At 47.7% G+C, this 12159-nt stretch overlaps 1 protein-coding gene across 1 annotated transcript in view; it reads left to right on the top strand.

Moving 5' to 3' along the window:
• The window catches only part of PPIC (peptidylprolyl isomerase C), a 152947-nt gene extending 142460 nt beyond the window's left edge, over nt 1-10487 (top strand). Inside the window, exon 5 of the mRNA XM_078675574.1 lies at nt 9851-10487. Coding sequence (XP_078531700.1) covers nt 9851-9985 — 135 coding nt within the window. The 3' untranslated portion in view covers nt 9986-10487. The remainder of the gene's footprint in view (nt 1-9850) is intronic.
• Nucleotides 10488-12159: the final 1672 nt, after the last annotated feature.

The raw sequence follows: 12159 nt of genomic DNA, 5'->3' as shown, positions 1-12159 counted from the left end.
CAGGATATTGATGTGGTATATCTGTGTTTTTCTGGCTGTTATCCTCAATTTATAGGTCGTTTTCCCAATGGTTTCTAGCACCTGAAAGGGACCCTGCCATTCGGTCTGGAATTTTTTTGTGGTAGATGGTAGGAGGACCAGAGCCCAATCCCCCACAACCAATCTCCTCCATCTCTTCCCTTTGTCGTAGCATGTCTTCTGTTTGACCTGACTTTTCTCTAGCTGGGAGTAGGCCAGCTCTCGGATTTTTCCCAGGGAATTCTTCAATTCCTGGCTATAATCGAGAAGACTCCTGGCTTCGCCTTGTTGTTCCGTCTCCCATGCTTCTTTAGTCATTTCTAGCAGACTCCGAGGTTGTCGCCATATAACATCTCAAACGACGAGCATCCGAGGCTGCTCTGTCGTTGTCCTCTTATTACGTATAAGGCCAAGGGGAGGATTCGGTCCCATTCGCTTCCGTTTACTGACAGCATTTTCTTCATGGTGGTCTTGAGGGTACCGTTGTATCGTTCCACCAGTCCGTCCGTTTGGGGGTGATACACCGAGGTCCGGATCTGGTGGAGATTCAACAGAGCACAAACCTCCTTCATGAGTCTGGACATGAAAGGGGTGCCCTGGTCGGTGATCACTTCCTTCGGAAAACCGACCCGTGAAAACAGCTCAAGAAAACGATCCGCTATGGCCTTGGTGGTTGGGGCTCGGAGTGGAAATGCCTCCGGAAACCTTGTCGCATAGTCCACTATGACAAGAGCGTACCTGTTGCCCCTCTTCGTCTTTGGGAGTGGACCAATCAGGTCCATGGCGACCCGCTCAAATGGTACCCCTAATATGGGCAGCGGCTGCAGGGGTACGGCAGGAGGACGGGTGGTATTCCTCTTCTGGCATATGTTGCATGCCTGACAATGGTTTTTGAGGTCTTTGTACACTCCTGGCCAGTAAAAGTAGCGTAGCACGTTCTGGGTTGTCTTCTCCGTTCCGGAGTGTCCTGCTAATAAGTGAGTATGGGAATAGTACATTATTTGTTCCCTGAAATCTTGAGGGACCAGCAACTGCGGAGCGTCTGTGGGGTTCCCCTGTCTATACAGCAGGTCGTTTTGGATCATGAAACGGGGATACCTGGCAGGGTTGTCGTCCTGGGTGTGATGGGCTTGTTCCCAGGCATTGTATAGACTAGCGTCATTCGCCTGCGCAAACTTAAAGCTCCTATCCGTAACCCATGGATCGGCGGTTACCATTGCGGTTGCAGGCACGGCATAGGCCTCTCTTTTTAATGTCTTCCCAAATGTCTCTAAAAAATGGGGATTGTCCGTCCCTATGATGATTTCCTCAGGTAGAGTCTCCAACACCCCCACTTTAACCACTATCGTCTTTGCGTCGGGCATTAGAAGGGGAATGTATGCAACCGGATAAGATTTTACGTCCCCATGGACACATTTGATATGTACCAGAGTATCGGGGACGACTTGTCCCTCTCTCACCAGGGACCCCTGTACTACCGACTGTTTACAGCCGGAGTCTAATAGTGCTTTAGCCCTTGTCCCGTTCACCCATACACTTACATAAAAGGCACCTCCTAATTCCGCTGAATACATGATCGGTTTTGGTAGGTAACCGACTTCCATCGGCTCTTCGGGAGGGACTCTGCGCTGGGGACACATCCGGGCTATGTGGCCCCACAACCCACACTCGAAGCACTGCGGCCCCTTAAATAGCTGTCCCTCGGGTTTTAGAGATCTTGTTGGCTGGACGCTAAGAAGGGGTCTGAACGGCTGGACCCCAGGTGGTGGTCGGGTGTTCTTTACAAACCGGGGTGATGGCCTATTCGGTTTTTCAGGTTCTATCGGAAGGGTCTTGGGTTGGGCCCTGGAAAAAGTAGTCGCCATCTCCATCGCCTGGACGGTAGTCAAATTTGAATGCTGCCTCAGCCATTTTTGGGTGGCGTAGGGGAGGGCTTCTAGATACTGCTCTAGATATATTTTGTCCATTATTTCCTCTTTGGTACTTGTTAGGGGAGTCAGCCACTTGTCGGCCGCCATCTTCATTCTGAAAAACAGAGTCTTTGGATTATCTCCAGGTGTCCCCCTTTCCTTCCTGAAGCGAACCCTGTACGCTTCGCTATCCATTCCAAGGTGGTCCAATATGATGGCTTTGATCTGGCCGTAGGGGGTCTGTCCCCCGGGGTTGGCCACCTGATAGGCCGCCTGTGCTTCATTGGTCAGGAGAGGAGCAAGGAAGAACGGCCATTTCTCAATCGGCCACCCACAGGCCAACGCCACCCTCTCAAAATTGGTCAGGAACGCATCCGGATCATCCCCTGGGATATACTTTTGCAGGGATATACCTGACGGCGTGGGCTGGATTGTTCTGGGCTCTCTATGGGCGGGACTAGCGGTGTCACCTATGATCTTCTGTAGTCCCTCCATCTGTGTGGCTACCGTGTTCCTAAAGGTCTCTCTGTCAGCCTGGGCGGCTGTGAGTTGTTGTTCTACGGCCCATCCCAATTGTTCTTGACCTTTTACCAGAGTCTGCAACAATTCTTCCATCTTGGGTTGACAGATGGCTAGTTGGCTGCCCGCATTCTCCACCACTTGTGGCGGGACCAAAGGAAACGAATACTCGGGACGTGCAGGTAACGCTGGTTTTATTGCTTTAAACAAACGCCTGCGCTGCTGGGGGGGATTGCGATAGTACGGCAGGGGCGCTTCGTGCTTCTTCGTACAGGCGAGCTCTTCTCCTTCCTGTTCTCACTCCCGGGTCTTCCGCCCTTGTTTGGAACTCTGGGTCCTGTAGTCCCGTCCATCTTGCCAGGCGGTGTCCGGGTGCAGGAGATATGGAAAGCAAAAGAGAAATACGTCTCAGGCAGACGTTCAGGAGTGCCGAGCTTGTTTGGGAAGGGTTTGTGAGGGGACACACACGTGCAGCACAGCAAAAAGCGAAGTGGCGGCGTGCAGTAGGGAAGGGGTACAGTGAAGGGAGAACGATTAACGGGTGCACTACGGAGGTTTTAAGCCTCGTCTACCCGCCCAGCCCACGATACGATCCCGTACCTGGGTTAGCCACACTTCCCTTGAAGTGTGGCTGGGCGAAGCGCCGTGTCGTTGGCCTCCTGGCGCAGCTACCGCTGGGCTCGCCTCTTCCTCCGTCCTCGCTTCTTCTTCGCTCTCGTCACCGGGTCTGTACTCTTGGCTCGCGTCTTCCTCGTTCTTCTTCCTCCAATCTCCAACTCCTCCGGGTGATGAACACACCCCTGCCTCCGGCGTCTCAACTTTTATTTCCGGGTCCACAGCCGGCCTGGGGGCATGGTCCTCAAAGTCCTCAGTCCAATTAAAGAAACAGTAACCGTCCTCTTCTCTCGAGCTGACCGCCTCCCTAGGCGCTGCCCCAGTCCAGTCCACAGGCTGCTGTAGGGATGACAAAGAGGTGAGCACGGATGAAGCGACAGAGGGTAGTCGCCCTCGGGACAGGGACCCCGCCCCCAGGTCACAACTACCTACTGCTTTTGCAGAATAAATCTCCAAAGCGGGAGCTATGGGTCTTGATACTGAAGATCTATGCTCCCTGCCTATGACACCCACAACCCGTTTGTGGTTTAAGGCCTTTTTTTCAATGTGGGGGTTCCATTTGAGTTGGTCGGATATCCTGATCCCAAGGTAGTCAAACATTTTAACCCGCTCCAATTGCTCTTCATTAAGTGTGAGCGGGCATTGGCTTTCCTACAGTGATTAAAATAGAGGAGCTTGGTTTTAGAGGTGTTGATAACCAAGCCCCTTAAATTACAAAAAACACAAAACCAATCCAGCAATTTTTGAAGCCCCATGGGCGTTTTGGAGACTAGTAGCATGTCATCAGCAAAAAGCATGGCTGGAACTTTCACACCGGCCAAGCTAGGGGCATCAGCATCAATATCAGTTAAAAAAGAAACCACCCCATTAACAAATAAAGAGAAGAGGGTCGGTGCCAAGACGCATCCTTGGCGGACACCTCTATTCACCGTGATTTTTGCAGTTTTCTGCTCCTGTGTGCCCCACTGGATGCATGCATACGTTCCATCATGCATGCGGGCCAACAGTTTCAGAATGGGCAAAGGAAACCCCATCTCATAAAGAACCGCCCACCGGCGCCCTCGAGGAACCAGGTCGAACGCGGTCTTCAAGTCGATAAAGGCCAAGTACAAACTGCCCTTACCGATCGATACTGTCTTCCAGTGGAGTAATAGCAGCCTGAAAGCCTGATCTACAGTGCTTGTACAGGCCCTAAAACCTGCCTGGAAGGGGGAGATGATGTTATTCTCATCTGCCCAAGAGAGAATCCTTTCCAGGAGGACTCTGCCAACCACCTTCTGACCAGCATCGATCAAGCTGATCGGACGATAGTTGGCCGGGTCGCCCCTTGGCCCCTTCTTGTAAATAGGTATCACTTCAGCCCCCTTCCATGAGCTTGGGACTGGAGACCCAAGGAGGAGGGCATTAGTCAAGAGGGAAAAGAACTTGGCCCATTGCTTGGGGCTGGCACGGAACAGGTCACCGGGAATGCCATCCTGGCCCGGTGCCTTGCCTGGGACGATTTTGCTGACCGCACACTCAACCTCAGTCTGCCCAATAGGGTCAGTAAATAAGGTTGTATCGTACAGGGGTAATATACATTCTACTAAAGGTTCGCTCTTCTCCGGAGCCCCTGCCCCGGCGTACAGTCTCCTAAAGTGGTCGAACCATTCCCTGTCCGTGATATGATTGGTAATGGATCTAAGCCATCATCGTTGCTTTTTCTTACTAAGGCCCAGAATTGTTCGCCGTTCCTATTCTGGCTAGCCAGTTTTAGCTCTTCCCAGTGGGAATCATCCCAAGCCCTCTTTGCCACTAATAGTGCGCGCCTATACACAGCTCGGGCCAAACGAACCTTGGTGGGATCTCGGGTTTTGATGGCACAAATCAGTTTGGACTTAGCCCCTCTGCATTCATGGTTATACCACCTAGCTGTGGGCTTCCTGCGCTTCAATTGACTTGCCCCACGTACGTCAAGGAAGAGAGCGGCCAACCTGTCAATTGTATCCATGTAGACCGTGTTAACCTGGACAGAACCCGGATCGTCAGTACAGAGTGCAAAAAGCTTCTCTGTCTGATCTCTTACGATCTCCCCCAGGGCATAAGTCTTTTGCTCGTTAATGGCAAGTTTATGCCATTTGATGAATCTTTTACAGTTCGAGGGTACTAATTCTCTGGTTGCCATTGTTAATCCGTTACTCAACAGGGAATTCCCCACAGTTTTCAGGTTGCACAAGCTAAGGGATAGTGGATTATGGTCACTATGGATAGATGGAATAACTGCCATATCTGACGCATATCTCCACAGTCTCTTATCAACCAAAATATAATCTATTCTACTGGGGCAACTAACCCTATTATAGGTACAAGCACCAGAAAAGTCAGAAGGCGTGCGCCCATTCACTGCTACCAGAGCGTGCTCCAACACCAAGGCGTTCATTTGGATAATGACAGGTGTCCATTTTTTAATTGGCGCAGTCGTCAATTGCGGGATTCCCCATCTCGCATCTTCCTCAGATAAACCTATCGGACCATCAACGGCCAGCGGTTCGAAGGTGCAATTGAAATCGCCAGCAATTAGCGGTAAAGTATTTGGGGAACAGTTACAAAGAGAGTCTGCGAGTATGGCAATGGTTGGGAATTTACCGCCCCCTGGTATACCTCTAGCATAGATATTAAAGACTTCCAGAGTCACTGGGGCTTGGGGAACCCGGATCGTTAACCTCATCATATCATTGGAGGTAGTGGGAGAGTATGTGATCTTACAGTTTAAAGAGATTTTAACCCAAACGAGCAAGCCGCCAGACGGGCGACCCCGTCCAGAGGAAATAGCTGAAACATGGAAAGTAGAATATCCAGGCTTATACACCGGTTCCAGACACCATGTTTCTTGGAAGATACACAGGTCATACCTTCCAATTCGTTTGTTCCAATCGGAAAGTGCTGTTTTATTCCCAAGACCGACATTCCAGGAGATGACACTCAAATGGCTACTCTGGCCATTGGTATATGGTGTAACAGGTTCATTGCCGTGACCATCGAAGGGGGTCGGAGAGCTGGGGTTAACAAAGGCTATCAGTTCCTTGTGCCCGAAATTGCTAGTATCCAGCAGGGCAAAGTGGTCCACCTCAGTTCTCACACACGAGGTGTGGTCAATACCCTGGGCCTTTGGATTCTCACCCCTGCTTACCAAAGAGGAGGGCACTGGTAGTGGGTTACCACAGTCCACATTTGGCCTATGTGGACTGCTGGCTATGATTTCCGTAATCGGGGTTGGAACTATGGGAGGCCGGTAGACTTCTGGGGGTTCCAGGAGTCAATCGACATCCTCCAGTGCACTATACCGATTGTAACAAGGGATAAGGGGTGGGATAAATTGGGGGCCATACCATTCGCCACTATACTGATTACCACCGTACTTAGGCCTCCCTCCTCTGCGCTGTATCAAGTTCCATCCTTCCGCTCCACCACCACCTTGGGTAAAGCAGTTCAAGACCTTGCGCACCTCATGCCTCCTCCCTCCCCGGACATGGTTGGTGCCCCTCATCCAACTCCAACCATTATTAGGGTGCTCCTCGGGGATATAAAAATAGGACAATGGTCTAGCCACCACTGAAGTGCCGTTAATCCCAGGTTTCCCCATGCAAATGTACTCCACAGTTCGGGGATCCTCAAATGTCACTACAACACAGTCCCCCTGCAATGTTTTTCTATTGGGACCCACCCAAGGTGCTCTCTCGACCATTAGAATGTTACTACAGGTGCTGGGTGGTAGTGGATGGTTATTAGCTAGCCAGTAACATACCAGGGGAGAGGTGTGGCGCCGCGGCCAGGGCGACTGACGCTGGAATCTGGGGACCACGGTTCGATCCCCGGCTCCGGCGGCAGGTTAGCCCAGCACCATGTGACTCTGGGCAATAGCTCGCTTAATCTTCCCGACGGCCCCCAGCGCCTAGAGACCCTTACGGGTGATTGTGCGCTTTACAAATGTGGACTTTACTTTACCTTGTAGTTAAGCGCCCGGAAAGGTTCTACAGATGACGGGGCCAATTCCGGTACCCCTGTCAGAATGATCACATAGCGACAGGCATCTGGTGGTAGGTTAATATTTCGACGTTTCTGGCTCTTTGCAGGGTGAGTTAGATCCTGGTTTGGGGTGGGGGCAGCGAGTCTAATCGACTTGGTTTGGTTAGTAGACTCAGCTAATGCGTGGGGCTGAACACTCCCTTTTTTGCACTCAGGAGTGGGGCGGTTCGGAGGTGGAGTCTTGGGTGTATTATTTTTTACCACTGCTAAGCGTTTGTTCACATGCTGGGAGTTACTAGCTGGGGCTGTTGCATGTGTTGCCCTATTAGCTACGTAGTTTTCCTGGGGTCTTAGGTCCTTATGTAGTTCCTGGAGCTTTTTTTCTATTCCATGAAGCCTATCTTCTAGGGGAGCAAGTAAGGTTTTGATAACACTTGTCAGGGCGTGGACTAAGGGTTCATCCTCACCAGCTGGACCACCTAGACTACCGGCCCCCGACCTATCAACTATAGGGCTATCTTCAAGGATACCAGCCAGGGTGTCATCCAGAATGGTGTCATCAAGGATTATCAAGGGTAATCGTATAGTCTCAGGTCGGACCTCTCCCAGTGTTACTCCTAGCAGAATCACCGGATTCCCTCACCTCTTCTATGCTGTCCCTCTCTCTAGTGTTAATATTGGTGCTTCCGGGTTTTACTACACTGGCATTCTTGGCTTTGGGGGTGGTGGTATTGGACTGCCTACGCTTGGGAATAGCCCCCTCCCGCTTCCCCCTCTTTCGAGTAATGAATTTCTCGGCTTTGGAATCGGCCAGGGTAGCTATTGGGCTAGAATCAGATTGGGTTTGGAGCTGGGCATCGGTAGAAGTAAGGTCTGGTGCTGCAGGCTGACTACAGGTAACATTATGAATCTCTGCTTGGGTCAACGCAGTATTGATAGTGCATAAAGAGGTGTCGGGGTGCGCGCAAAACCAATATGGCCCAAAGATGACCTTTTTGCTGCAGCAAGATCTTGGGAAACCCTTCTTTCCATTAGTACAATTCCTTGATCTATTAAGGAGTTAGTGCGAACGATAAAATCGTCAAGAGTTCCAGTCAGTTTTTTAACTCCCGCCGCAGCCATACTTCTAGTTTCACGGCATTCCATTGAGTATGCAATGTACAAAAAAGGGTAAAGCTAAGAAACAACAAAGACAGGATCCACTTTACATACCCTATTGCATTAGTAGAAGACAACAATGGGAGTCGCATACAGAAGCTACAGGTGGACAATAGTATAGACAAAGCGGGCTTACAGGTCTGATGAATAACGATCAGTTGACGACCAGGGGCTATGGCCCAGTCCAGTCTCCTTGGGCCTCTGAGGGCCACAGAGGGCCCGCCCTTTGCCCATGCTTAGCCCGGCGCGCTCCCGCACAGCGCTGACAGGTCGTTAATATAGGCGGGGCCAATCGATCAAGTTCGCCCAGGTGTGCAGGCTCGCGCAGGGACTCCTGGATGACTGAGTCCCCGCGATGCTCAAGCAGCCTGCACACTCACCCCCTCGGTCCCGGGCTCAGCGGCCCCAACAGCGGCCCTCCAGACCCACCAGAGACCCCAGACGCGCAGCAGCACCCGCGAAAGCTATCTTGGTTAAAACGTACATTTCCATTGGCCTCCTCCATTCCCACAATTCAGCTGGGATAAGGACATTGTAACAAAACCTCTTTCAGATAATATTTTGTGGGGAGCAGGGCCAAAACGATTATTCCTTGTGACGATTACAACAATCTTAGAGCCGCTCTATGAACTCACTTTTTACTACTTCAAATTAGTCTGATCATCTCCTTCTGTGGAAGATTAAATTGTGCGCCCAACCTCTTCAACCGCAAAAGGTGGACGCACAATTTAATTCCTATCAGTCTGAATGTTAGATTATGTTAATGTTTTTTAATGTATTTTATCAATTGAGGGAAAAGGGTTGAGTGGAAGGTAAGCAGTATTTCTTACCACTATAAAGTCTCGTAGGAATAGTCACAGAAAGTGCTCCACCTAAAGAATTAACTTGCCACTGGGGTTGATTTTAAACGGATCATTAGTTATTCCACCTAGCCAATCTGAAAGTGGCTATCTGAATCCAGCAAATATATAAGCAGCTTTGCCTGCCTCTTCACGTTTCACAAGACTATCAATGTTTTTGCATCTTTGATAACACAGATTATGTATATGCAAGCCCAACTATCTATCAGATACCGCACTTTTTCTACTGTTGATTGGTTTTACATTGGGTTGGGGTATTCTACTTCCTCCTTAATTGTATAAACTTCAATATTTCAATGTCTAAGCTGTTTGAAATGGTGTAACATAACTTAGTGGTGGATAAAAAATAGTTCAATTAAGTATGAAATAGAAGGAAACATTTGTATATAAAGTATCAATAAGATCCCATTAACGTCTATATAACAATGTAATAAAAAGCCTTCTACAAAGCGGTTCCTATGTTTTATATTTACTAACTGGCGATGTCCGACATAGCTGACCTTGGCTTACTGTATTGCTTTCAGTTGGGGTGAGAATACCATAGAGAGAAAATAGTAAAGTTTGAATATTAGGTCACACTTTGAGCCCTGATATACGAGGATTAATAAGCGGTTCCCTGTATGAGTAAACACACTTCTGACCTGAACCAGCCTGTTAGATGAAATTTATGTTTTAATAAGACTAAACTGTGTGATTAATTTGTTTTCCCTTTGTTGTATTTTGATTAAAAGAGACTAACGTAGTTTTCTTTTTATTTTCGATAAGTCCGTGGTGCATGCAATAGAATTTCAACCGACAGATGAAAAGGATCACCCCTTGCAAGACTGCGTCATTGCTAACAGCGGGAAAATCAATGTGAGAGAACCTTTCGTTGTCGAAATTGACGAATGGCAGCACTAGCAGGCAGGAAGACAAGGAGCTCCTCTTCTGGTGGCAGAACTAATTGTTGCTTTTGTAATGTGCATACATCCTCAAGTTCCCAAACATGTGGATCCCATGATAAAAAAGCAACAAAATGTTATAAAACGGTTCAATTGGAAAGAGACTTTGGTAGATGCAAGCTTTTCTGTTTTGTGACACCGGTAATATTGGGTGTAAATTCAGCTGCGACTTGTGCAGGTAAGAGGGGTGGGGCCGGATGGCGTGGGTTTCGACAGACGACGACGAGGGGAAAATGTAAAAATATATTTTTTTATTTAATTTTCCTTCGGTATCGCCCATCGAAATCCCACCTGGACCCACCGCCCCCACCTGCACGGTTAGCTGCTGTGTCAATTCTGAATGATTATTCTCTCCCCCTTACAGTTTTTTGATTGCTGCTAAACCAACATGTTCCTTATGTTTTCTTTTATATATATATATATTACAGCGCTTACTATGTAAATAAAAGTTTCAAGGCACATTCGGATCTAGAGAAGTGAGCAGTATACATCAGCCATCTATGGTATAAAGTTCTTTTTAGAGCTTTAGGATGTTTCTGTCTTTGAGGACTCTTATTTTAGAGGGAACTGATTCCAGCGTTTGGAGGTATGGAAGACGAACCTTGCTCAACTGGCTCATTAATCAAGGGATAGGTTTAGTCAATCTGAGGGGATTTATGGAGGCAGGGTTTTGATCTTGTGTCGAGAACGTGATTTTGCCTCAAGCTGGGGGCCGACCCCTAAAGGCATATATTTTTTGTTTGAATGCACTTCTGCCATGATTCAAGGAAACAAAGGCAATATGCAGCAGAGAGAAAAATAAGTGGGCGTTTCTGGTTAAAGGGATTCAAGACCAAAATAATTTGTTGTGTGTGTCTGAATGCCAGTGGAAATGGCATGGAATGGTTTAATGGGCAAAACACAGTGATGAGTAAGTGGGATTGGTAGATACAAAGAATAAGGCAGTATAGCATAGTGGGAGGACAGTTGGAACAGAATTGGTTTAGTGTAATTCTTCCCCTTCATCTACCGAAATCAGGCAATAAAAGCATCACTGTCCCCAGATGCTGCCTTTTATGAAGAAGCTACTTAAGAGGATGACTAGACTTCATATAAGTGAGTATCTTTATCACATGAGGCTAACACAAACTGTGGTTTATAAATCCTTAAGCCAAACATAGAATACGAGGAGAAAGTCACGTAATATTTTACTTTAATGGGCCACAGAAAGGCTCAATCACAGGGGCAGGCCGTAATGATGGCTAAAATGAATGCACTTTTTGAAAGGGTCTACTTTAATGGATGTAGGGTTTGGGTGACCAGGGTGGGATAATTTGTCAGTCCTATTTTTAATGAATTGCAAGACATTTGTTGAAGATTTAAAAAAAACCTGGTGAAAAAAAGGTTTGCATAATACAGGAATGAGACACTATAAAAACTATAGTAACAGGGGCGAGTCTTAAAGGAATAAGCAAATTGAAGATGAGGAATTTGGAAGACGAACTTAACATCCGGGGAAAAGTGAAGTTCCATCTGCAATGGCTTAAGTCTGGTAAAGCATGCTAAGCAAATTCATTTGTTGAGGGGCACCAAGTGTAAGGTATATGGGAATCTAGTACATATACATAGTTACTAATACTTGTCTTTGCCAATACACAAATCTTTGAACTAGAAATGCTAATTTAAGGCAGCTCACTGCCACAGGTTTAGGATGACTGGTGCCTTCAATTGGTGACATGCTGGAGCAGCTGCATTTTACCATCATAGACAGTGGTCAATGGTTTGTCACAGGGAGTTGGCAAGAATGTGCTACTTTTGGATGGAAGTTCAACAGCATTTGTTGACATATTTACAATAAATAAATAAAAACTCAAAAGAAAATAACACAACAAAAATGTAACTGGGCACAACAAGAGTCGAAAAAAGAACACAATAAATACAGTACAAAATACAAAAGAGCACATCACCACAACAGAACTCAACACCACAAATATGCATGAATATTCTATTTACAGATTACTACCACTACAAACCCGATTTCACAATACGATGGTAATAGGTGTTTGCACGAAGCACTGCCTTAACCAGCAAGAACATGTAACAGCAGCAGTCAAAAATGTTTTTGATCAGGTCCCAGATCTTCAGAAACAGCAG

This window comes from Lissotriton helveticus, chromosome 2_1 (assembly GCF_964261635.1).
Source record: "Lissotriton helveticus chromosome 2_1, aLisHel1.1, whole genome shotgun sequence".
NCBI lineage: Eukaryota > Metazoa > Chordata > Amphibia > Caudata > Salamandridae > Lissotriton > Lissotriton helveticus.
The sequence above is the reverse complement of the archived record's forward strand: the minus strand, read 5'-3'. Positions and strand labels throughout refer to the sequence as shown.